This window comes from Pagrus pagrus, assembly GCF_965226575.1.
Source record: "Pagrus pagrus genome assembly, chromosome: 7".
NCBI classification, from domain to species: domain Eukaryota; kingdom Metazoa; phylum Chordata; class Actinopteri; order Spariformes; family Sparidae; genus Pagrus; species Pagrus pagrus.
Window position 1 is genome coordinate 526,696 of NC_140191.1, and position 26,576 is coordinate 553,271.

Below are 26,576 nucleotides of genomic sequence, written 5' to 3' on the forward strand. Positions count from 1 at the left end.
CAGTAAGATCTCAAACTCTGACATCAGCTTCCTCTTCCTGCTGAGTCGCAGACCAACATGACCGCCTCCCTCCTCCTCCCCCTCCTCCTCCTCCTCCTCCTCCTCCTCCCCCTCCCCCTCCTCCTCCCCCTCCTCCTCCTCCTCTCCTCCTCCTCCCCCTCCTCCTCCCTCTCCTCCTCTCCTCCTCCTCCTCCTCCTCCTCCTCCTCCTCCTCCTCTCCTTCCCCCTCCCCCTCCTCCTCCCCCTCCTCCTCCCTCTCCTCCTCCTCCTCCTCTCCTCCTCCTCCTCCTCCTCCTCTCCTCCTCCCCCCCCTCCTCCCCCTCCTCCTCCTCCTCCTCTCCTCCTCCTCCCCCTCCTCCTCCCTCTCCTCCTCCTCCTCCTCTCCTCCTCCTCCTCCTCCTCCTCCTCCTCCTCCTCCTCCTCCCCCCCCTCCTCCTCCTCCTCTCCTCCTCCTCCTCCTCCTCCTCCTCCTCCTCAGGGCGTTTGGTTACCTCAGACAGTACAGGAGAGACGTTCGATTTGACAACTTGTACATCACCACCTACTTCCGGCAGATTGACGCCCGCAGGAGCAGAGCGGTACCATCATCATCATCATCATCATCATCATCATCATCATCATCATTTTTATTGTCATTATTTAGCTGCAGTAAGAAAATAATGACTTTGTTTATGTATCAGCTTCCACACATAACAGTAGCTTCCTCTCCAGGGGAAGCTCTGTCTGCTGCCTCTGGACCAATCAGAGGAGAAGGAGTTCATCGACCCCTGGAGTCCAACGATCCACCCCGACGAGCTCCAACAAGTGGTGGGTCCAGTTTCAACACCAACACTGACGACCATACACCGGATCCATTACATCACTTCCTGTGTGTGTGTGTGTGTGTGTGTGTGTGTGTGTGTGTGTGTGTGTGTGCTCAGACCTCAGGTGTGTTCCAGCTGCTGTCTGTCTCTCTGCTGTCTGTCGTCCTGCTGACTGTCGACTTCTCCCTGTTCCACGTGTTGGACATCGTCAGCAGACACACCTTCACCCAGTTCAACCTGACCAGTAAACACACACACACACACACACACACACACACACACACACACACACGTCATGGTCTTTGTCAGCAATGCTAACGTGCACATTTTTCAATATGCTAATCAGTGTTAGCATGCTAAAAGCAAGCATATCGCCTCCTTAGACAGATTACGTTGATGCTTAATTCATCAGAAAATGTGACGTATTGTTCCTTTAAAATTGTGCTCCAGCTTCATTGACATCACCACCAAGGTTTTCTGGGTAATTCCTCTCTGCAGGTAGCCACCAGGTGGACATCAGAGTGGGCGGAGCCTCCATGATGGCCCGCCTCCTGAGGAAGACGGTTTCAGCCTTCAACAGCTCGTCCAGCCTCCACGTCCAAACTGACAACCAGGGTAGGTCAAAGGTCAAAGGTCACAAGTCAAAGGTCACAAGTCAAAGGTCACAGGTCAAAGGTCACAAGTCAAAGGTCACAGGTCAAATGTTACAAGTCTTTTTTTTTTTTATTCAAAGTTTTTCCCAGTTTATGGGGACAAGACATGACAGAAACCAAACACACAGGTCGTAGACAGGCCAGGTTCATACACAGAATAACATGGGGGGGTACATGAAACTCCAAAACAATGTCAGGGGAATCACAACATCTCAGCGAGGGATGGATGCAGAACACGATGTTGGAAGGACAAAATCTAATTCAGATATCTCCTAATAATATCCCATCGTCTACCGAGACCCCTATCGACATCTTTCAGAAACCCGCTGGACATTCCCATAATAACAGATGAAATAATGAGCCACTAGGCCACAGTCCTGCCAGCACAAATCATCAACATTTTCCGACATCTTTGCCAGTCTGACGGGAGTCATACAGGCTCTACATAAAATCTTATACTGAATCATCTTGTATCTTACACATTTAGACAAATGTATGCTGGAATTCCAAATAAAGGTCCACTGTGCAGCTGACAGAGATCATTGAAGGTCGCCCTCCCGCGCCACTCGAGTGGAGATACAACTTATAACAATCAGATGACAAAAATGTATAAATACAGGAGACAGAACGTCTTGATCGAGTAGCTCTCGCGAAAACATCATCCTATTCTTGGCAAGAGACGGGCTCTGCCCCCTCAATGTGCTTTTGTTTCAAAATGGAAGATAACTGAGCATTCGTCAAAAAGAACAGATCTGATAGGCCAAATCTTTCCTTCATCGATTCACAGGGTATAATCTTACCGTCATAACTCTGACCAATTGTTTTAATGCCACTTGTCATCAGTTGATTACTACTGAGCGTGCCTCTTCCAGACATAAGCGCAGGATTATTCCAAATAGGGCACGAGGGGAAACATAGTCCATTATTAACATTAAACCTTTTGTGTAAGATTCTAGAAATGGAGCATGAGAAATTGATAAAACAATTATCCAGGGCAGCCGGAGGTTGAGGGCAGAACCACAAGGAAGCTACGGGTCTGTCTTTATATTGAGCTAGTGATGATTCCTCCAGCTGTTCCCAGCTGCTGCCTGATAGAGATCCCTATATGTCAAAGGTCACAGGTCAAAGGTCACTGAGGATTCCTGCGACACAAACGTTTACTTAACTATTAAATCACAGGGACGTGAGAGACAGAGACTGTGGTTCTGTCTGTTCTCTGACTGTTCTCTGACTGTGGTTCTGTCTGTTCTCTGACTGTGGTTCTGTCTGTGGTTCTGACTGTGGTTCTGACTGTTCTCTGACTGTGGTTCTGACTTTGGTTCTGACTGTGGTTCTGACTGTGGTTCTGACTGTTCTCTGACTGTTCTCTGACTGTGGTTCTGTCTGTTCTCTGACTGTGGTTCTGTCTGTGGTTCTGACTGTGGTTCTGACTGTTCTCTGACTGTGGTTCTGACTTTGGTTCTGACTGTGGTTCTGACTGTGGTTCTGTCTGTTCTCTGACTGTGGTTCTGACTGTTCTCTGACTGTTCTCTGACTTTGGTTCTGACTGTTCTCTGACTTTGGTTCTGTCTGTTCTCTGACTGTGGTTCTGACTGTGGTTCTGACTGTGGTCAACAAACCATAAGTGGTGTCTACATACTTTTGTCCGCGTTGTGACGGACTGGACCAGCAGAGGGCGACATCGTTTCACCTCCGTCACCTCTCCCCCCCAGTGTGTGTGTGTCCCCCCTCCCCCCTCTCTGCAGGTGTGTATGTGAGCTGTGTGTGTGGCGTCCTGTTGGTGGCGCTGTTCAGCTGCCTGCAGGTTTACACCAACCGCCTCCGCCGGGTCATCGCCGCCTTCTACCACCCACAGGTACACACACACACACACACACACACACACACACACACACACACACACACTCACTGCTCCTGGACTCCTCTGAGGTCCTTCAGGGTCTTTAAAGGAGCAGCACACCTGACACACCTGACACACCTGACACGCCAGGTGCTGTAAGCGGCCCTGTGATGAACTGGCGACTTGTCCAAACTGGGATTGGCTCCAGCGACCCCCCGAAAGGGGCGGATACAGCGGCAACATCTCCACGACCCTCACGGATTAGCGGCAAAAGAAAATGAGATGAGATTGAATTTGAGATTTTATTTACTAATTTATTCCTTTTTTGAATTTTACTTAACAACCAACAGTGAAGAGTTGAACTGTGAAGGAAAGAAATACGTTTTACAATTATTAAATTAATACATTTAAGAAATGAAGAAATTAATGAATTAGTAGGAAAGTAGATAAAAAAGAGAATGAACACAGAAGATAATTAAATATCAATATGTGACATTGATATAAATTAAGTCATTTATTGATTTCCTATTTAATTTAGATTTTGGCATTTGGATCTGTTTCTTTATTTTGCTCACAACTCTACGGTGGCCCGGAGGTGTCAGGCCAAATACAGAAGCCACAACGGAAGTGAACGTGGCGGATGTTGACAGTGAGGCGGGCTGGTGCTGGTGGACTGTTGGGAGAGGAGTTCTGCCCTGAGACCGGTCAGTGGAGCGTTGTTCTCCACCGGCTGCGTTACGGCAGCCGAGCTGATCGGAGCAGACAGGAAGTCAGACACGAAACAAAAACAAGACATCCGGTTCATTTTCAAAATAAAACACAAATACGAGCTCTTCTTCTACTGCGTCGGTCGGGAACACTTGGTGTTGTTGTGTTTATAACACATACATGTAACTGCGGTCGTGCGTGATTCTGTAATTATCGCGGGTATTCCTCGGTTTTGTAACTCCAGCTGTCGGCGGAGCTGTGGCGGACTCCAAACGCAGCTGGTGGGGGCTGCCGGACGAGGACGACGGCGCAAAATGGTACCGGAGCCGTAACGCAGCGGACACGTATCCAGTGAAATCTCGGGGTTAAAGCGGGTTTACTGACAAGAAGAGGGAAACTGTTCAGTTCCAATAGGAGGAAACTCCCCTGACAGGAGAACCAGCCGCTAGCAGACAGACTGTGGGCTGATCAATTCATCAGCACAGAAGTTTCACTGACTGGTCTCAGGGCAGAGCCGTCCTCTCCCATGAAACAGTCCACCGGCAACAACCCGCCTCATTGTCAACATCCGTCTTCAACACTTCTGTTGTGGCTTCTGTATGTGGCCTGACACCTCTGGGCCACCGTACAACTAAGAGGAAACAAACTGACAGCAGAGAAGAGTTGTTTTCTTAAGAAATGACTCCAATCATAACTTATTGATAATAAAAAACAGTTGCCACTAAATGTAACAGCTGATTGATGAATCACTTCCAGCTCTGAGGTGACGATGAAGTTCAGTTCACAGCAGCAGGGCGGAGGTCACAGTGCAGATCTCAGGTCAGCTCAGGAACAAGAAACAGTGCCTCAGAGTTTTTGTTTTGGTTCAGGCTGTGATGTCACTTCCTCTCCGCTCAATCTCATTAACACACAAACACTGTGTGTGTGTGTGTGTGTGTGTGTGTGTGTGTGTGTGTGTGTGTGTGTGTGTGTGTGTTAAAACCGTGTGAGCTGCAGTAAATCTGATCTGAGAGCAGATTAGTGTAAGAGCATTATAACAGAGCAGCGCTGACAGGCTGAACTGTGGTAGAGAGACACTCAGAGAGAGAGAGAGAGAAACTTTCACTTCCAAGTCAGGCTCAGCCATCGTCTCCTCCTGATGATGTAAAGTCAGGCTCAGCCATCGTCTCCTCCTGATGATATAAAGTCAGGCTCAGCCATCGTCTCCTCCTGATGATATAAAGTCAGGCTCAGTCATCGTCTCCTCCTGATGATATAAAGTCAGGCTCAGTCATCGTCTCCTCCTGATGATATAAAGTCAGGCTCAGTCATCGTCTCCTCCTGATGATATAAAGTCAGGCTCAGCCATCGTCTCCTCCTGATGATATAAAGTCAGGCTCAGCCATCGTCTCCTCCTGATGATATAAAGTCAGGTGAAGTCTCGTAGTCCACAGAACATTTCTGGAGCTTCACAGTGAAACAGAGTTGCAGCGTTCTGCTGTGATCACAGAGATCACAACCTGACCTGAGGAGATGATGTTTGACCCTTTATTAAGATGAAGTCTTCACTGGAGCTGCTGAGCTAACAGTGTTAGCATCAGGTAGTTCTGTCGAGCTAATCGTGTTAGCACAAAGTGCATGAAATGACGTCAGTGTGGCATTGTTGGTTTGTTGTTTTTAAGAAAAATGATGAAACATAACGTGAAGAAAACTTTAAAACATCAGAACGTTGAGGTGAAGCTCTGAGTGAAGTAGGCACTCAGCAGAGACTGGTTCTGGTTCTGGTTCTCTCCTTCCCCTCTCCTCTCTGTAGCGTTACGTTCATGAAGTACATACATACTCAACATAACCCACACAACACTGAGCAGACGTCTTATGTTTTGTTTACCTCTGTGTGTGTGTGTCTGTCTGTCTGTCTGTCTGTCTGTGTGTCTGTGTGTGTGTGTGTCTGTCTGTCTGTGTGTGTGTGTGTGTCTGTCTGTCTGTCTGTCTGTCAGCGGGAGAAGAAGCGAGTCTTGTTTCTCTACAACCTTCAGATCCAGAGACGGATTTCCTCCGCTGACAGGAAACGCATCATCAGGCGGGGACGGAGGAGCAGAATGGTGAGCGCTCTCAAAGATGAGGGAGGAGTTCTGAAATGCTTCGTATCCAGCGGTGACCTCTGTGTTGAATCCTCTCCTGCAGGTGTTGGAGTGTCTGAGCAGGTGTGGGCGTCGTCTTTGTCGTCATCAGCAACAGTTCCAACGAGATGACCCCAGTTAGACCGGGACAGGAAGTTCCAGCTGCGGCTCACAGATGAGAAGAAGAAGAAGAAGAAGCAGAAGAAGAAGAAGCAGGAGACGTTGAGATAAAGCTTCCTTCATGTTTCAGCTCATGAAGATGATCAGTAAACATGTGATGGAGAAACAGTCAGACCAGGTGTGTTCTTACAGGTGAGACAGCTGCTGCCTGTCATGTCAGTTCATTGATCATTTATTCAACTCAAAGTTTAAACTGCACGAGTCGTCTTCTGATCATGTTTATTAGTTATTAATCATAAAACACATTTGGGTTTGTTTGTTCTTAGTTGATTAGTTGGTTGATTAGTCGATTAGTTGGTTGGTTGGTTGGTTGGTTGGTTGATTAATTGATTAGTTGATTAGTTGGTTGGTTGGTTGATTAATTGATTAGTTGGTTGGTTAGTTGGTTGATTAATTGATTAGTTGATTGATTGGTTGGTTGGTTGGTTGGTTAGTTAGTTAGTTGATTAGTTGGTTGGTTGATTAGTTGGTGAGTTGATTAGTTGGTTGGTTGGTTAGTTGATTGGTTTGTTGATTGGTTAGTTGGTTGATTAGTTGGTTGGTTTGTTTGTTGATTGGTTAGTTGGTTGATTAGTTGGTTGGTTGGTTAGTTGATTGGTTAGTTGGTTGATTAGTTGGTTGGTTAGTTGGTTGATTAGTTGGTTGGTTGGTTGGTTAGTTGATTGGTTAGTTGGTTGATTAGTTGGTTAGTTGATTGGTTTGTTGGTTGGTTTGTTGGTTAGTTGGTTGATTAGTTGGTTGGTTGGTTAGTTGATTGGTTAGTTGGTTGATTAGTTGGTTGGTTTGTTTGTTGATTGGTTAGTTGGTTGATTAGTTGGTTGGTTGGTTAGTTGATTGGTTAGTTGGTTGATTAGTTGATTAGTTGGTTGGTTAGTTGGTTGATTAGTTGGTTGGTTGGTTGGTTAGTTGATTGGTTAGTTGGTTGATTAGTTGGTTAGTTGATTGGTTTGTTGGTTGGTTTGTTGGTTAGTTGGTTGATTAGTTGGTTGGTTGGTTAGTTGATTGGTTAGTTGGTTGATTAGTTGGTTGGTTGGTTAGTTGATTGGTTAGTTGGTTGATTAGTTGGTTGGTTGGTTAGTTGATTGGTTAGTTGGTTGGTTGGTTAGTTGATTGGTTAGTTGGTTGGTTGATTAGTTGGTTGGTTGGTTAGTTGATTGGTTAGTTGGTTGGTTGGTTAGTTGATTGGTTAGTTGGTTAGTTTGTTGGTTGATTAGTTGGTTGGTTAGTTGATTGGTTAGTTGGTTGGTTAGTTGATTGGTTAGTTGGTTGATTAGTTGGTTAGTTTGTTGATTGGTTAGTTGGTTGATTAGTTGGTTGGTTGGTTAGTTGATTGGTTAGTTGGTTGATTAGTTGGTTGGTTAGTTGATTGGTTAGTTGGTTGATTAGTTGATTAGTTGGTTGGTTGGTTTGTTGTTGGTTGTTGGTCTCGGCCCAGACTGGACCCCATTAAGTTTTTGTGCAGCTCCAGATAAAGGAATGGATCCAGATTTCCACATTTTCTTTAATGTCTTGGTGGAGGTATGCACTCTACTGAGGGCCATTCTAGTTCATGTAACTGATTATTCTACTAATCAAATGACAACAAACCAGACAGCTTATAAATGAAGCAAAGCATAAACTCATATCTGCGATCATCTTTGTTTAGATTAACACAGTCATGACTCAGTTATTAACTGTGTGTGTGTGTGTGTGTGTGTGTGTGTGTGTGTGTGTGTGATCACATGATCAGATTAGATGTGTATTAGATGTGAATTATGTGATCAGCTGATTGTCAGCAGCACGTGCGGCGCTCGCTTCATTCACAGTTTCACTGTTAATCTGATCCACAACAAACTGATGCAGGATCAGTTTACATCAGCGCTCCTCACAGTGATGTCATCACCTCATCAGCACACCTGAACCCTTCATGACCTCACTGACCCATAATCCTCCTGAACTTAGCAGCTGCACACCAACATGCACGAACAGCTGAAGTGATGACGCCGCACACTGAAACACACTGAAACACACTGAAACACACTGAAACACACTGAAACAAATCAAAGTCCTGCAGTAAAATGTTCCTCAAATAAAAGTACTGAATTATTAATGAGCATCAGAAGTTCTCATTAATCTCATTCTCTCAGTCTCATTGGCCCTCATTGGTGCGACAGGATGACATCACTGGTGCTTTTGTTGTAGTTTTATTTCATCAAATTTTAAAAAGACTTTTCTGAGAATCCGTTTGTTTTGTTTGCAGAACAGAGTCTCAACATGAGTTAATGAGATAAACAACTGTTGATGTTTTTCCATTTTTCACACACGTTCGTCCTCTGAAACATCATCAGGGCGCGTTTTAAAAACCGATGAATGGATGTTGAGGTGTTTGTGTGTACTATTATGTGTGTGTGTGTGTGTGTGTGTGTGTGTGTGTGTGTGTGTGTGTGTTTTGGATGGACAGATTGACATGACTTTCTAATAATAATCAATCAATAAGCAAAGACTCAGAAGCTTTTAACGTCTTTAACTGTGAATCTGAACTCACCTGAACTCTGATGACTGCAGACAGGTCAGGCCACGAGTTCACCTGGTCAGCAGATATTTACTCATGAACTTAAACTTACTCACCTGAACAAGTACTTCAAGTGTTCGCTTTGTTATGGTTTTTCAAATAGACCTCGTAGTTGCAGAGATACACTCTGTTAATTATGACCCAACATAGAGACGAGTTATTAACAGGTTAAATCTACTGAGGAAATACCCTGAGTGTGTGTTTGTGTGTGTGTGTGCGTGTGTGCATGTGTGTGGTGTGTAAAGCCACTCAAATGTGTAAAAACTGCATCCAGTTTTGTGGTTTTCAAAATAAAAGCTGTTCACTCTGACATTTGAAGCATCACGGCGATGATGGACTTTGATGACCCAGAATGCAACACTGCTAAGAATTAAAGCTGCTCTGTTGTTTGTCTGTTTGACTTTTTACAGTTTGTACGTGTTCAGTCATCAGCATCGTGTTCAGCTCGTCTCCACTAACCGTGACTTTGTTCTGACTTCATGCAGGTTTTACATCTTTATTAATGTGCTGTCATTGGGAAGATGTGTTGATCTTAGACAGACGGCTGCTCAGACTTTTAAAGCCCCTTGAGACAAATTTGCTGTCTGTGATTTTGGGTTATTTAATTTAAATTAAAGGAGCAGTCTGTAGTTTTGTTGTTGATCCTCATTGGTTCATTTTTTTCTGCCTAAACAAACTAAATAAACAAACACGACTGTGTTCACGACTGAATAAACTGAATAATCAAACTGACCTTACAGGACAACACACTTTATACTGTTTTACTGTGTTTATATGTGGCGGACCCTGCCACCTTTCTAGCTTCAAACAGTGTTCTGGGACCTTATTTTCCTCTGAGAGCAGCTGGTTTATTCACTGATGGAGAAAATACCTCATTAATGTTGTAAAAATAAAAATTCAGAGTTTGTTTCTTCTCTGAAACTACAGACTGTAACTTGACTTATGAAGAAAGTCACATTGATTTTTTTTCATATTACATATCAAATATATTTAAGTGCAGTCGTATTTGTCTTTATTCACCTTACTGAGGGGACGATCGCAGTGAGCAGTTCACACAACACGACTGAAAGTAGCGACAACATTAGATATTGTCTTCACTCGTGTTGTTGATCACTATATATACATCATTTAAATTGGCTGGGAATCAATTAGTCAAATGTTTAAATGTTTGTGACTCATAGTGACGCTCGCTGGCTGGCTTTTATTTTGAAGCCTGAATCGCGGTACTTCCGGTCAGCCTCCTGCTAGCTCGTGTTAGCTTGACGCCGCTACATGACGTCTCCGTTAGCTCCCGGTATAAACACTGGCTGACCCGTCCTCCGGTACTGAGCCGCTCTCAGCCCCCCGGGACGGATGAACCGAACTGTCCGGTGTCCAGACGAACACAAGCGGCATAAACCGACCCGTTCCGCCCGGTGTTAACGGTAGTTTTTACCGCCGTAAACTGTTGTCGTCAGAGCTGCGCAGCTAGCGGTCCGGACGGGAGGACCGGGCGGTCTGCCCGACACATTAGCGGTCACTTCCCCGCCGGTGGTCCGGGACCAGCCGTAGATCTGACCGCCTGTTTGTGTGGATGTTACCGGGAAAAGAAGCGCTATGGAGTTTCTCCGGAGCCGCTCCCGCTGCTCCGACACGGTGAGGTAACGGGACGGGGCTGCCACACACACACACACACGCGCGCACACACACGCACACACACACACACACACACACACACACACGCTCACACACACACACACACACACACACGCTCACACACACACACACACACACAGCAGCAACCTGTTGCCTGTTGCCGGTGACGCAGGCAGGATGAGCGGAGCTGCCGTGCTGCTGCTGCCGCTGCTGCTGCTCAGCAGCCGGGCTGTGAACACCGCTGCCAGGTCCCTGAACGCACCGCAGGACGGAGGGGTTCTGCCTCTGGACGGAACCGACAGCCTGATCGCCACCGTGACAGGTAACGATTAACGTCAAGTGACCTTTGACCTGATTGAATGCTCTGCCCGTTGTCAGGGTAACGGCCTATTTAGTCTGACACCTCACCTGTTACCTGCTGTGATGTGACCCGGTAAACCTGCTCTGCTGTCAGAACTCAACCCAGACCTCTACAGATCCGTTGAGTGTTTCCTGTGTGAAGGACGGGTTCATGTCACAGGACAGCTCAGTGTTTAGAACTCAATAGAACCGATCAGGTTCTGATCAGACAGATTATAGGCAGAGAAATAACTACAGGTGTGATTTATTCCAGAAGACAGAATAAACTTTACTTTTATGTGATACTTGAATTAGTTTATCAAACTTATGTCATAAAATAAATGGACTCTTTACATGTAATTAAAACATAATATGAAATTGTAAGTTGGGCCCATCAGGTTCTGCTCTGGCCCGCTGCTGTCAGACAGCTGTAAGGTGCTGGGTGCCACATGTATGCTGATGATGCAGGTATCTACGTACGGAGAAGAGTTATTGAAAAGACATCCGGTCGGTGTCTCACAGTGACAACACAACTAACTCTCAACACAAACATGTGACAGTTATAATTATTGATCAGAAGGAAATACAGAGAGTAATGAGGTCAAATATCTGTGTTGTCTCGAATTAAAATGTCCAAGACCATCAAGACTAATCAGAATCAGAACTGCTTTCAACATGTAAGATCTTGTTGACAAAAGTCGGGATCTTGTAATTTGTGATCTGCTGTCGCTGATCAGTCAAACCACAATCGTGATCCTGTACTCGTCACCCAGTTCTGTCTGTGTCCTCAGGTGTGGACAGACGGTGGCGCCCCCTGCTGGAGAAAACTCGACCCTTCATCCTGGTGGACGGACAGAGGAGGAGCCTCACTGAAGCTCTACAGGTCAGACCCATGAGCCCTCATGTCTCCCACAGGTCAAAGGTCAGGAGTTTAGACCAGTGATGATGTCTTACCGGTTAGTTCCTGGTGTATCTCACTGGTTAGTTACTGCTGTATCTCACTGGTTAGTTACTGCTGTATCTCACTGGTTAGTTACTGCTGTATCTCACTGGTTAGTTCCTGGTGTATCTTAGCGGTTAGTTCCTGGTGTATCTAACCGGTTAGTTACTGGTGTATCTCACTGGTTAGTTACTGCTGTATCTCACTGGTTAGTTCCTGGTGTATCTTAGCGGTTAGTTACTGGTGTATTTAACCGGTTAGTTACTGGTGTGTTTCTGGTTAATAGCTTGTGTGTTACTAGTGAAAGAAATGAAATATTTAGGGTTTGTCTTTGACTTAATGAATGTTGGCTCGTTTCACTTCAGTGAAAGTCTCGGTTGTGTTTTGCTGTTGTTGATTGTCGCGTTAGCTTCTCTCCTCTCTGTTACTCTCTGTTTCCCCGAGGGCGGGGCTCCTCCACACACACAGAGTAAAGTACAGACAGGCTGAGTAGAGAACGACACGCTAACATGATGACAGACTTATTATTTGTGGTCTAAACAGAACCAGAACAGAGAATATTTGGTTAAAATAGATCAGTGATGCTGTTTTGTCTCATTATTGTCTGTGAAGTGATGTAATGAAGTGAACACTGCGCCAGGATCACACAACCTGATTCACTTGGCATGCAGCTAACACACCAGACATTTTGTTTTTTATGCTCATTGTGTTCATCACGACAACAACTTAAAATAACTTCTGTGTGGTGAATCTAATCCCTGCCGATGTGAAGAGTGCTTCATGTGGATTTAAAAAAGTAACTGAAGAAGACTCTTCAGTGAGTCTACATCAGTATGTAAGCAAAGAAACTTTGAAGTGTTACATTGAGAACAGAGTTTGGTTCTGACGCTAAACTCACCACCTTTCAGGCAACTTCACCAATCTGAGTTAAAAAATGAGGTCAGCTGAGAGTCGAGCTCAGTCCGGTTCCATCAAACTGTTCACTGGATGTTTGGGATGGGTGGGACACACACGCACGCACGCACGCACGCACGCACGCACGCACGCACACACACACACACACACACACACACACACACGCACACACACTCATTTGAGTAAACAATAGCAGAAGTCATCCCCCACCTGTTACCATGGTTACCTGAGGGATGTATTTTGGGCTGTGTTGACTGCTGTTGGCCTGTCTGTGACAAAGCCTGATGGGAGATGTAGTTGTTGTGTTGGTCTGACTCTCCGGTCCTCCTCGACCCTCAACACCACTGAACATCTGTTGCAGATCAGGAGCTGATAGTCATTCATGTCACAATGAGACGACGTTATTAATCCTTTTGGGATTAATTAAAACATCAGAAACAAAAGTAGAAACTCTGGACCAGGAGGAGACGAGGAGCAGATGGTAGACAGGAAGTCATCTCTGTATATATTCTGCTGCGTGTCGCCTCCTTCATTCATCAGCACACGTCTGCAGTCAGTCAGGAGTGTGTGTCAGTGTAGCGAGAGGGAGGAAGGAAGCCGGAGCGTCCACAGTTTTCACCAGGAGCTTCCTGCAGGAACACTGGGGGGGTGTTAGGGGACGGACACTTCCTGTGCAGCTGACAGAAGCTGAGATCATTTCCTGTATAAATCCCCCCACACCCACCCGACCCGACTCCACCCAGCCGGGAGGAAACCAGGAAAGCTGTGATGTAGATCGTTGGATTAAAGGTTGAGTCCGCCAAACAATAACCTCCTGAATGTCACAAAGAGAGTCTGACGAGAGCTAATTACAGCTCTGTTTCATTCTAATTAGATTTTTCAGAACTGAAACAGTCGATTCATTAATTGATCAGACAGAAAATTAATCAGAAATATTGATAAAGTCGGCAGCAGCTCTCTGTTCCTTGCAGCCGCAACAAATCAGTTGAAACTATCGTGAATCTCGCTCGCGTCAGTCAACAGCACGATTGGCTTTTGGGGAGAAGGGGCGGGACATGTGTCACACAACCGCCATTTCTGCCATTATGGACTTTTCTATTCAAAATGCCTGAAGAGCAGAGAAACATGAGGAACCATCATGAGTCAGTCTGCAATCTGCTGATGACACTGACAGACTTTAACCTGTAGTGGAGTATTTCCAGGGTCGGGGTACTTCTGCCACCACAGCCTGAAAACCTTCAGCTGTTGTTTTCTTCCTCTTCGGTCGTGGTCGACGGCTCGGAGCCTCGCCCAGAGCCTCTGCAGCGCTGACATCATCTGCTGACTGGGCGAGAGACATGAGCTCACCATTCAGAGAGAGAGAGAGGGTTTAGGGGAGAAGAGGGGAGGAGGGAGAGAGACTGTTAACAGATGGTGAGAGTGGGCGAGAGAGGCAGTGAGAGGTGAAAGAGAGAGAGAGGTGAGAGGAAAACATCACTCCAATATCAGCTGATTCAGATCAGCCAATGATGAAACTCCTGACTCCTGATTGGTCAGTCACCTGAGGGTTACTGGTTCAAATCCTGATAAAGTCATCGACAAAAAGTTAAGAGGTGCAATATGTAAGAAATGGTCACCTGTTGAATTAAACATCCAAACATGTAGCGGGCAGAGGAACTGCTAACTGTAGCTGCTGTTAGCTAGTTAGCTCAGTTAGCTGTGCAGCTAGCGGTCCTATCAGCTAACTTCAATATATATCTATATATATATATATTTTAGTTCAGTTTGACGTTTTAAACAAAAGCTGATTTAAAGAAACTGTCAGAGAAATGTTCTGCAACAGATCGCTACAACTTTCATTATCAATATAACGTTATAAAAGTGGTTTTAAACTCAACACAACTTTAAAGGTGACGACAGAAAGTGATGTTCGGGATCACTTCCAGAGCAGTTTGATGACTGATAGAAACACTGACAGCCAATCAGAATCCATCTTGATTTACTTGGTCATCAGTTAGTTTGATTTTAGGGAAATGGTCAAGAAAATAATGTTGCAGGAGGATTATGATGTTGGTTTGTGACTGTTGCCGACCTCGTTTATGTAACTGATGACACTTAGATGTTCTACTGTGTTTAATCAACTTGGTAACAACAATATACAACAAGTATATCAGGCTGCGAATTAACCATCATTTCACCTGAGACGTCCTGTCAAACAGTCCTGACACTGATGAGGTCTCTGAAGTCTGTTCTGTCTTCACCAATGTCTCTTTGACCATCATCACAATATTTGATGTTGTTGACAGAAGAACGAGTCACCAGATATATCTGGACATTTATTAATCTCCTCTTCTTACATCTCAGGACGGGAAACAAGTTCAAATACAGTCAGTGAGTCAGTGGATCTGGACTGTTGGTGAACAACCTGGAGGAGGTCGTTCTAGTTTAATCCCTTAATGAGCTCATTAACATTAATCTTCAGACTCATAAACACATTTAGTTCTACTAACTGACATTTTCAGTCTCGGCTGATCTGCAGGTTATTTTCTTCTTCGTTGGTCAGTAAAACATGTCAGCTTCACGTCGTGTGTGTGTTGGAGGTCTGACCCACCCAGCTGAACTCAACATGACTCAACAAACACCCCCATCCTGCTGCACAATGATCTGACCCCACCACAGCACAAAGTACAGAGGGTGGAGAAAACAAACACGCCTCGGAGGGGAATTCTGCTCATTTTAAAGGAGCACTCCACCCAAAATCCCTCCGTTAATGTCAACCGCTTTAAACTGTGCAGGTCCAGAGGTCACGTCCTCAGTCAGGTGATAAATCTGCAAACACGATAACTCATGATGACGTTCTCATACTGAATATCACAGAAGTCTGTGTGACCTCCTGACTCAGGAAAAACATTTAGATCTTCAGATATGGACTTTATATCATCAGGAGGAGATGATGGCTGAGCCTGACTTTATATCATCAGGAGGAGACGATGGCTGAGCCTGACTTTATATCATCAGGAGGAGACGATGACTGAGCCTGACTTTATATCATCAGGAGGAGACGATGACTGAGCCTGACTTTATATCATCAGGAGGAGACGATGGCTGAGCCTGACTTTATATCATCAGGAGACGATGACTGAGCCTGACTTTATATCATCAGGAGGAGATGATGGCTGAGCCTGACTTTATATCATCAGGAGACGATGGCTGAGCCTGACTTTATATCATCAGGAGGAGATGATGGCTGAGCCTGACTTTATATCATCAGGAGGAGACGATGGCTGAGCCTGACTTTATATCATCAGGAGGAGACGACGGCTGAGCCTGACTTTATATCATCAGGAGGAGACGACGACTGAGCCTGACTTTATATCATCAGGAGGAGACGACGGCTGAGCCTGACTTTATATCATCAGGAGGAGACGACGGCTGAGCCTGACTTTATATCATCAGGAGGAGACGACGACTGAGCCTGACTTTATATCATCAGGAGGAGATGATGACTGAGCCTGACTTTATATCATCAGGAGGAGACGATGGCTGAGCCTGACTTTATATCATCAGGAGGAGATGATGGCTGAGCCTGACTTTACATCATCAGGAGGAGACGATGGCTGAAGTACAGTGTTGGGTGAACTATTCCTTTAACGTCGTCGTAGTTCTGTTTCCAAACCTCACATCACTGTCATTGACAAGCAGATCAGGATCAGACACTTTCAAAATTCAGTCATTATCGACTCACATGCTGATGCTCATCAGCTATCAACTATTCCTTTAACAGGAAAACTGAAAGAAACACACACACACACACACACACACTTGACTTCCTGCAGAGCTGAGAGGAGAAAGCGAGGAGGCGTTGGACAGGAAGTCTCTCCTCTTCAAAGAGCAGCTCCATTAACAGGCAGGAAAACACACTGATTGGATAACGGATGTACTTAGCTCCGCCCGCTTCCTAAAAGACCAGAAAAAGGAAGTGACAAGGACAAAATAAAAATGGTGGAAACGGACAGATTGAGACTGGAGAGGTGTGGACAGAGTCTCATTGTGTTCTGCTCCGGATGACCACAGAAATAATGTTGATTTAACCCACAAGAAGTTTTTCTGACGATCACACAGACATGAAACTCATGTTGACCCGGTCCAGTGTGACTTCACCTTCTGAAGACGTCATCGTCTCTGATGTCCAAACAGAGCAGCGCCATACATCCACTGAGAGATCAGAGAGAAAAGACTCTGTCATGGGTCAAAGCAGGACTTTAAGGGGAGTTCTGGTATTTTCTGGTGTGTTTCTGGAATCAGTCCAGTAGATCTGCTCAGTTGACACGGCTGTAACGTAATGAGGCAACTGCAACCATCAAAGTTACGTTCACATCAAGTGTTTCTGTCTCCGACAGGCTGAGGTTTTATTCTGACTGTCTGACAACATTACAGAAACCTTTCCTCATCTCTGAGTGTGTTTTCTGACTTCCTCATGTAAGTGTCGCTCAGTCCGACGTCACGTTCCTGCTTCCTGTCTGTCTTCAGGACGGTCACCCCGACAAGCTGCAGGGAGGACTGGAGGTGGCAGGACAACTCTTCCTGCTGGACCTGGAGAAGAACCAGTGAGTCTGATTCACAGAGTGACATGAACACAACGTAAAGGTCACAGGGGACATTGAACACAACATAAAGATCACAGGGGGACATTGAACACAACATAAAGATCACAGGGGGACCTTGAACACAACATAAAGATCACAGGGGGACCTTGAACACAACATAAAGATCACAGGGGGACATTGAACACAACATAAAGATCACAGGGGGACATTGAACACAACATAAAGATCACAGGGGGACCTTGAACACAACATAAAGATCACAGGGGGACCTTGAACACAACATAAAGATCAGGGGGGACCTTGAACACAACATAAAGATCACAGGGGGACCTTGAACACAACATAAAGATCACAGGGGGACCTTGAACACAACATAAAGATCAGGGGGGACCTTGAACACAACATAAAGATGTCGTCTCTCTGCAGCGACCTGCTGCCCAAACCACCCAACGTCTTCTACTACCTGCCCAACGGCACCGGAGTGTCTGTGAGAGCCAACCCTGTGGTGAGTCAGTGAATGCACCGCTGTCTGTCCTCAGGCTATCTGTTGTGTCTCCAGCTGTGACAGATGTGTGTGTGTGTGTGTGTGTGTGTGTGTGTGTGTGTGTGTGTGTGTGTGTGTGTGTTTGTGTGCAGACTCACTGTTTTTACCACGGCAGCGTCCGAGGCTTCCCTCAGTCCAGAGTGGCTCTGAGCACCTGCTCCGGGCTCCGGTAACACACACACACACTCACACTCACACTCACACTCACACTCACACACACACACACACACACACTCACACACACACTCACACACACACACACACACACACACACACACACTCACACACACACTCACACTCTAATTTAAAACATATTTGTTGACATGCTGAATAACACCTGAGCTGTAACTGGCGTGTTCAGCCCGGCGGTGCCGACCTGAGGCTCAGGACCCTGCAGGGGTCACATGATAATCTTTAAAGTGTTCACGAACTGAATTTGTGTTTCATTTATTTCTCTAACTTTGCTTTTTGTGTCATGAATTATTGAATGATTTTAGTCCTTTGGAAAATAAAACTCATGAGAACTAATCAAGTGAAACTGTTGAAGATGTAAAACAGAAAGTTATTGTGTCAATAATACGTTTATGTCTGAAATGTTGCCTTCAGGTGTTTTAAACATATTTTTCCAGCCTTCGATTTTGAGTTAATGAGAGAAACTTTGAGTAAATTCTTGAAAAATGTTTTTCCTGAGAGATCGAACTCACCTTTCAACATCGTTTCTGATCTGATCACAGAAGTGTTTTTATTCAGTTTGTTTAAAAACAGCAGCAGAAACAGATTCCTGCTGCTGTCTGTGTTTCAGAGTTTACTCAGTTCATTGTGAATAAATGAAAGCAGGATCATTAGACGGATCACTGACAGCTCTGTGTTCACTGCTGCTTATTCAGAGAGAAAATATTTTCTTCTCCAACAAAAATGAAGGAAAATAAGGAGCTCAGAACCGCCAATCGGGTTTGTCCAGAGTCCAGGATTTACTGTGTTTCAGGTCTTTGTGTTTGTGGGCTGATCTCAGCAGAAAATGTGAGCGACGAGCGTTCCTCTGCAGGTTCAACTGATCCGGATCACCCAGAGCGACCTCTGACCTCTCAGCACACAGCCTGAAGGCTGCAGGAGGATTAGAGCGTTTGTTCGTCAGCTCACGTGAAGCTCACAACACATTATTCACATTTTTATTCATCAGTCGGATTATTGAGAGCGAGAAACAAGTTAGAAACAATTCAATCAAACAAACAGTTCAGTCAGACGACCGAGTGACTGAAGCTTCAACAGAAACAACAGGAAGTTTATTAGCTTCACATTAAAGATGCAGCTGATTTAAAGGACTGCTGGCTGCAGAGGGCTTCAGTTAGTCTGGAGATGATGTTGTTAGGTCGTTAAACTGATTCATCAACGCACCTGAATCCAGAGGTGAGAAGTATCAAAGTACAAATACTTCATTACCGTCCTTCAGTACATGTCTCAGGTATCTGTCCTGTACCTGAGTATCTCTGAGACTTTCCCTCTCTACATCTGAACACAAACATCTGAACTTTCTCCTCCTCACAGCTTCAAACAGCCTCGTTACTTTAGTTTGATGCATTTGAGGTGAATTATGGATTATTGTTATTTGGCGTCATCGCACGCCGCCTTCCCAACATCACAAGACCGATGTCGACCTATCAGAGCACATCACGCACGGCAGACGCAGCGAGACGACACAAAGACGTAAAAGACGTAAACAGACAGAGAGGGAGGCTGGAGTTAGTGTATCGTATCTGACTGAGCCTGACTGAGCCTGACTGAGCCTGACTGTGTGGTTTAGTCAGTAAAAGGACTCTTAGTTCTTCCTGTTTCCTCCGGCAGCGGCGTCATCGCCATCAACTCCACTCTGAGCTACGAGCTGCAGCCGCAGGAGGACGACCACCACCGCCAGGCGGAGGAGGAGTCGGGAGGCGGGGGGAGTGGAGGCAGCGGAGGAGGAGGAGGAGGAGGAGGAGGAGATGAAGAAGAAGGACTCCACCTGCTGTTCTCCACCAGCCCTCTGGAGGGCGACGGTGCTGCAGGCTGCGGGGTGTCTCACACCGCTGTCCCCCCCATCCACAGCTCCACACACACACATAGGGTGAGACACACACTCCCCCCCGCTCACAGAAGTCAACTACGACTCCCATGATGCATTTCACTGACCGACAGCCAATCACAGAGCAGAGCAGACAGTTAAAATCAGCTCACTGTCCTGTCCTGTCCTCCTGCATCAGGTTTATTTTCATCTCCTCAGCACCAGCAGCTGAGCCTCGTGGGTAATTAAACGATTGAACGTGACATCATCATTCTGACCTCTGACCTCTGTTTGTTCTGTCTGCAGAGGAGGAGAGACATCCTGTCTGAGACCAAATACATCGAGCTGGTGCTGGTGGCCGACCACCAGGAGGTCAGTGAGTGTCCACGTTTATTATTCATCTGCTGATCAGTTTCTTCATTCACTGATCGGCAGATTTCTCCACTGATGTCACATCTCATCTCATAATAATGTCGATTCATGATGGACAGTTTTTGATCACATTCTTCTTTCGTTACCCACAATGCAACAGGACCACTAACCATCGAGCGACAGAGTTTTCAGTTAGTCTTTCACTTAGTTTTAGTTTTCATCAGATATTTCTCACGCGTATGTCCTCGTAGCATTGTGAGGTCACAGCTTCATTGTTGTGTACAGTTACCATGGTTACAAAAGTATTTTCATTTTATTTAGTTTTATTCGCTGATGAAAAATGTGTATATTTCACCATAGTTCTTGTGTCTGAAGTGGGCCTGTAAAGACGGACTAGTGAGGAGACGAGTCTCCTTGTTCGCTGTGAGGACGTTTAATGTCCCCGACAACCTCTGTAGTCTCATTCAGACACTTGTTAGCAACCGCTAACCGTTTTTAAACCACAGCGGCCGACGGTTCGAGTCCTCTGAACATCCCGTTTGCTTTCACCTCTCGTCCTATGAATAAATCCATCGAAAGGCCGATAATAAAAAACAGACACTGTGATAGAAATATGAGTGCTTGTACACCCACACACACACACACACACACACAGACACACACACACACACACACACACACACACACACACCCAAACACACACACACACACAGGACATGTTGACCTCACCGTGTCCTGTCTCTGCTCATTAACTGTCTATGATTACTCTCCTCATCTCTTCTGTGCAGAGCTTTGAACCGACAGTCGTCGTCTCTTCAATAAAACTCTCAAAGGAAACTTGTTTTAAATCTTTATTTCAGGAGACGGCAGCTCTTCATCTCTAGATCAGCTCTTCATCTCTAGATCAGCTCTTCATCTCTAGATCAGCTCTTCATGTGTATTTTTTGTGCTTTTCACAGTTTCTGAACTACCAGAAGAACAATAAGACCATCATCTACCGCATGATGGACGTGGCCAACCAGGTGGACTGGGTGAGAGCCGTGACCTTTGACCTCCCAGTGACGGTGACCCAGTTTAAATCTGAAGTAGAAGAAGAACCGAGCCGTCTCTCTTCTGTCTGTTTCAGTTCTACCGTCCTCTGAACGTCCGCGTGGCGTTGACGGGTCTGGAGATCTGGAGCGACCGGGATAAGATCCGGGTGGAGAAGAGTCCCACCGACACCCTCAACAACTTCCTGGAGTGGAGAACCAGAGAGCTGTTGCCCCGCCTTCACCATGACAACGCCCAGCTGGTCATGTAGGAGCACACGACGAGTAACTGATCAAAAGCTTCAGATTCTGATCGATCGATCGATCGTCATGGCTTCATGTGTTTCACAGGGGCGGCTCTTTCGATGGCACCACGGTGGGGATGGCGTCTCAGTCGTCCATGTGCTCCAGAGACCGGTCGGGCGGGGTCAATGTGGTGAGTGGTCACGCCTTTATTTTGAAGCCTGGAACTTTATAAACAGGAAACAGCTGAGATGGAGACGAGTGAGGTTGCGGGTTTGAATCCAGTAGAATTTATTGTCATTCTCTTCAAAACTACAACAAAACTTGAGTTTCTGTGTTCACACACATTCAGGAGGGAGACGCCAGCGTCTGTCTGACAGGAAGTGGGTCGGTCTGACAGGAAGTGGGTCTGTCTGACAGGAAGTGGGTCGGTCTGACAGGAAGTGGGTCTGTCTGACAGGAAGTGGGTCGGTCTAAACACCTGTTTCTCTCTCTTCAGGACCACCTGGTCAGTGTGTTGGGCGTCGCCTCCACTGTTGCTCATGAGCTCGGTCACAACCTGGGGATGAGTCACGACACGGCCGACCGCCGCTGCTCCTGTCAGAACGAACCGCGGCTCGGAGGATGCATCATGGAGCCCTCAACCGGGTCAGTATCAGAACTTTAAACCGGGTCAGCTGAGTCCCTGAGGAGGATGTCACTTTATTACACAGTCAAGTTTTTTGAAGGCGGCTGTAACGGCTCTGATTGCTTCTTCCTCTGTTCTGTTGTTGTAGTAGCATCATGAGTGGGCGTGTCCAGCTGTGTTATTCCCTCCCTGCATGACCTCTGACCTCTGACCTCTGACCCTCAGGTTCATGCCGGGTCAGCAGTTCAGCAGCTGCAGCGCTGCAGATCTGTCCATCAGCCTGCTGCACGGCGGCGGGATGTGTCTGTTCAACGTCCCGCTGCCGGACCGCCTGCTGGGAGGACCTCGCTGTGGAAACCTGTACGTGGAGAAAGGAGAGGAGTGTGACTGCGGCCTGCTGGAGGTGCTCACCTGTACACCTGTACACCTGTCTGTCTGCACACCTGTACACCTGTCTGTCTGCACACCTGTACACCTGTCTGTCTGCACACCTGTACACCTGTCTGTCTGCACACCTGTACACCTGTACACCTGTCTGTCTGCACACCTGTACACCTGTACACCTGTCTGTCTGCACACCTGTACACCTGTCTGAGTTATGTTTGTCCTGTAAGTGAGCTGCTGTACTTCCTGTTGATATGTTGCTGTGCTCTGATTGGTCAGGAGTGTGAGGACCCCTGCTGTAACGCCTCCACCTGTCAGCTGGTTCCTGGAGCTCAGTGCTCATCTGACGGCATCTGCTGCCAAGACTGCAAGGTCAGAGTGACACACACACACACACACACACACACACACACAGACACACACACACACACACACACACTATGGCGGTAGAATCGTGTCATAATGCGTGCGCACCTATCAACTGAACGTGTCACGTGCGCGTGCTTTGACGCCTGCGCAGCAAGCAGCGCCTGACGTGTAATGTAGTTTCCCCATTGACTTATAATGGTCCCCCGTTCACACGCACGTTCACGCGTATGACTGCTGCACGCCGGTAATCACACGACGCGCAGTGACTACGTGTAACATTCATGCGTTTTTATGCGAACGCACGCATTAACGCTCGCATGAAGATAATTGAACATTTTTATCACACGCTCACATGTAGGCGGAAATGATGTGCGCAAACTATGTCACGCGTAACAAGATGCTGCGTGCGTACGAAGCAGCGTGCGCACGTCTGTCTGTCACTGTTTGACAAATGTTGTCACGCGTTCACACACGCGTGCGGTCGCAGTTTCTGATGTGCGACCGGAAGTTGATCTGCACCGTGCGCAACACACCGCGTACGTGAACGCCTCGCGTAGTCGGCCTTTTCATTTTATTGAAGTGTCGTCAACCAGGGGAGGCAGCAGTGAGCCAGACACTGCTGCCAGAATTAATTTTGTTATATATATATATATATATATATATATATATATATATATGTATAAAAAACGCTGCTGCTCGAGTCCTCAGTGGGACCAGGACGGTGGATCATTGATAAAAGTGCGTGCTTCCCCCGCCCCTCCCAACAAAAGTCCTGGGAGTGTGTTGCAGCTGTTCAGGTGAACAAACCTAACGCACCTCTCCAGCGGTCCCAGCAGTTCTCAATGAAGTGATTACCTGCGGGGGGCGTGGTTAACTTACAAATGTTTGTCATTGATTTTGTGTCTTATGTGAGAAACAAAGTAAAGAAACAGCAACAGAACTCTTTCTCTGTCTTCATGGAACAAATGAATCATGTCATGTAAAAGCCTGTATGTCTGTATCTCGTATTGGATCGATGGCTCCATCTACTGGATGAACATGGAACACAGAACAACCACGCGAGGCGTCCAAGTACGCGTTGTGTTGCGCACGGTGCAGATCAACTTCCGGTCGCACATCAGAAACTGCGACCGCACGCGTGTGTGAACGCGTGACAACATTTGTCAAACAGTGACAGACAGACGTGCGCACGCTGCTTCGTACGCACGCAGCTTCTTGTTACGCGTGAAATACAGTCTGCACGTAACAACGCACGCACGCACGCACGCATAACAAAATTCTCATGCGTGCACACACCCGTTGCTGCGCATCTCTCTGGTTGTTTTGACATTGATATACCTTCATACACACACACACACACACACAGACACACACACACACACACAGACACACACACACACACACACACACAGACGAGTTTCACTTTCCTCTCCACATCTGATCCAGTTTATTTCCTCCTCCCTCCTCAGCTGCGTGCGGCGGGCTCGATGTGTCGCGAGCCGCTCGGAGAGTGCGACCTCCCCGAGTTCTGCACCGGTTCCTCCCCGTACTGCCCCCCCAACGTCTTTCTGCAGAACGGAGAAACCTGCGAGGACGAGAACTCCTACTGCTACGGAGGAGTCTGTGCCAGCATGCACACCCAGTGCCAGATGCTGTGGGGACCCAGTAAGAAACCGGGTCATACTGACCTTAAACCGGTTCATATCTCTATCTAACACCTACCCAAAGCTAGTTCTGGTCTAAAACCAGTTTACCAGTTTGGTCAGTACCAGGATAACCTACCTGTCTGTCTGTCTGTCTTCAGATGCCACCAGCGCTCCGGCCGTCTGTTTCTCATCAGTCAACAAACAGGGAAACAAATATGGAAACTGTGGTCAGCTGACCAACGGCTCCTACGTCCCCTGTGCAAGCTCGTGAGTACACAGTACACACAGTACACACACAGTACACACACAGTACGCACACAGTACACACAGTACGCACACAGTACACACAGTACGCACACAGTACACACAGTACACACACAGTACACACAGAGTACACACAGTACGCACACAGTATACACACAGTACACACAGTACACACACAGTACACACAGTACACACAGTACACACACAGTACACACAGTACACACAGTACGCACACAGTACACACAGTACACACAGTACGCACACAGTACACACACAGTACACACAGTACTCACACAGTACACACAGTACACACACAGTACACACAGAGTACACACAGTACACACACAGTACACACACAGAGTACATACACAGAGTACACACAGTACACACACAGTACACACAGTACACACAGTACACAGAGTGAAGGTGAAACCTAGCCATGCTGTAGAAACATCCAGTGACATCACTTCCTGTTGTGTTGCAGTGACGTTCACTGTGGCAGGATCCAGTGTCAGGGTGGGAGGGAGCGCCCCCTGCTGGGTACCAACGCTGAGATCCTCACCACCAAAGTCCGCCTCAACAGCAGCGACCTGGTCTGCAGAGGAACCTTCTTCCACCTGGGGGACGACGTGTCCGACCCGGCCACTGTGGCCCAGGGCACCGCCTGCAGCCCCGGCAAGGTCAGACAGCGCCCTCTGCTGGCTGGAGGGGCTTCAGACCAGAGAGGACATGAGCTTCATGTTTCAGAATGAACTAAACAAGTTACTATCCGCAAATATTGATGCAAGAACAAACAAGTTCTTTAAAGATGGTCGTCAGAACACGTCAGTTCTGTTTGAGTTGTTACACTTGTTCTGTTTAATCAGGTGAAGCTTGAGTCCTCAACAGTCTCATTCCAGATGTTTACCAGAGTGTTTCTGTGTTTCAGGCCTGTTTGAACCAGAGGTGTCAGGACGTGTCGGTGTTCGGTGTGGACGACTGCCGCAGGAAGTGTAACGGCCACGGGGTGAGCGGACCACGAGTGTCTCAGAACACATCCTGTTGTACTTCACTGCAGTATTTTAGGGTTTGGATGAAAATATTGATCAGAAGAAGAAAACAAAGAGAACGGTTCATGTGATAACATTCAGCTCTGAATGATGCTCGTCATGACATCACCTGTCCGTGGTCCTCAGACCTGTCTGTGGTCCTCACACCTGTCTGTGGTCCTCACACCTGTCTGTGATCCTCTCACCTGTCTGTGGTCCTCTCACCTGTCTGTGATCCTCTCACCTGTCTGTGGTCCTCACACCTGTCTGTGATCCTCACACCTGTCTGTGATCCTCTCACCTGTCTGTGATCCTCACACCTGTCTGTGGTCCTCACACCTGTCTTTGATCCTCTCACCTGTCTGTGATCCTCACACCTGTCTGTGATCCTCACACCTGTCTGTGATCCTCTCACCTGTCTGTGATCCTCACACCTGTCTGTGGTCCTCACACCTGTCTGTGATCCTCTCACCTGTCTGTGGTCCTCACACCTGTCTGTGGTCCTCACACCTGTCTTTGATCCTCTCACCTGTCTGTGATCCTCTCACCTGTCTGTGATCCTCTCACCTGTATGTGGTCCTCTCACCTGTCTGTGGTCCTCTCACCTGTATGTGGTCCTCACACCTGTCTGTGGTCCTCTCACCTGTCTGTGATCCTCAGATAGACCTGTCTGTGATCCTCACACCTGTCTGTGATCCTCACACCTGTCTGTGATCCTCTCACCTGTCTGTGGTCCTCACACCTGTCTGTGATCCTCTCACCTGTCTGTGATCCTCTCACCTG

The 26,576-nt window shown here is 46.9% G+C and overlaps 2 protein-coding genes across 9 annotated transcripts in view; both read left to right on the forward strand.

Moving 5' to 3' along the window:
- Positions 1-473: 473 nt before the first annotated feature.
- On the forward strand, positions 474-6,395 carry LOC311260059 (E3 ubiquitin-protein ligase DCST1-like; the record flags this gene model as incomplete). Its single annotated transcript, XM_084357572.1, has 7 exons — positions 474-578; positions 712-807; positions 921-1,047; positions 1,302-1,418; positions 3,169-3,311; positions 5,981-6,085; positions 6,168-6,395. Coding segments are annotated over 7 exons (771 nt in total), but the record flags the coding sequence as incomplete, so codon positions are not given.
- The window catches only part of adam15 (ADAM metallopeptidase domain 15), a 31,106-nt gene continuing 10,855 nt past the window's right edge, over positions 6,326-26,576 (forward strand). For 5 of the 8 annotated variants that reach the window (XM_084358574.1, XM_084358575.1, XM_084358577.1 and 2 more), the window contains exons 1-17: positions 6,491-10,791; positions 11,600-11,691; positions 17,173-17,249; positions 17,676-17,754; positions 17,886-17,962; positions 19,636-19,894; positions 20,138-20,203; positions 21,163-21,234; positions 21,330-21,499; positions 21,583-21,667; positions 21,974-22,122; positions 22,328-22,505; positions 22,766-22,858; positions 24,325-24,520; positions 24,660-24,768; positions 25,250-25,445; positions 25,694-25,771. In XM_084358574.1, the coding sequence (XP_084214700.1) occupies positions 10,647-10,791; positions 11,600-11,691; positions 17,173-17,249; positions 17,676-17,754; positions 17,886-17,962; positions 19,636-19,894; positions 20,138-20,203; positions 21,163-21,234; positions 21,330-21,499; positions 21,583-21,667; positions 21,974-22,122; positions 22,328-22,505; positions 22,766-22,858; positions 24,325-24,520; positions 24,660-24,768; positions 25,250-25,445; positions 25,694-25,771 (2,121 nt within the window). In that variant the 5' untranslated portion in view covers positions 6,491-10,646. Of the gene's footprint in view, positions 6,416-6,490; positions 10,792-11,599; positions 11,692-17,172; positions 17,250-17,675; positions 17,755-17,885; positions 17,963-19,635; positions 19,895-20,137; positions 20,204-21,162; positions 21,235-21,329; positions 21,500-21,582; positions 21,668-21,973; positions 22,123-22,327; positions 22,506-22,765; positions 22,859-24,324; positions 24,521-24,659; positions 24,769-25,249; positions 25,446-25,693; positions 25,772-26,576 lie in introns of those variants that run through there. The other 3 variants (XM_084358573.1, XM_084358571.1, XM_084358572.1) reach the window with 3 other exon arrangements.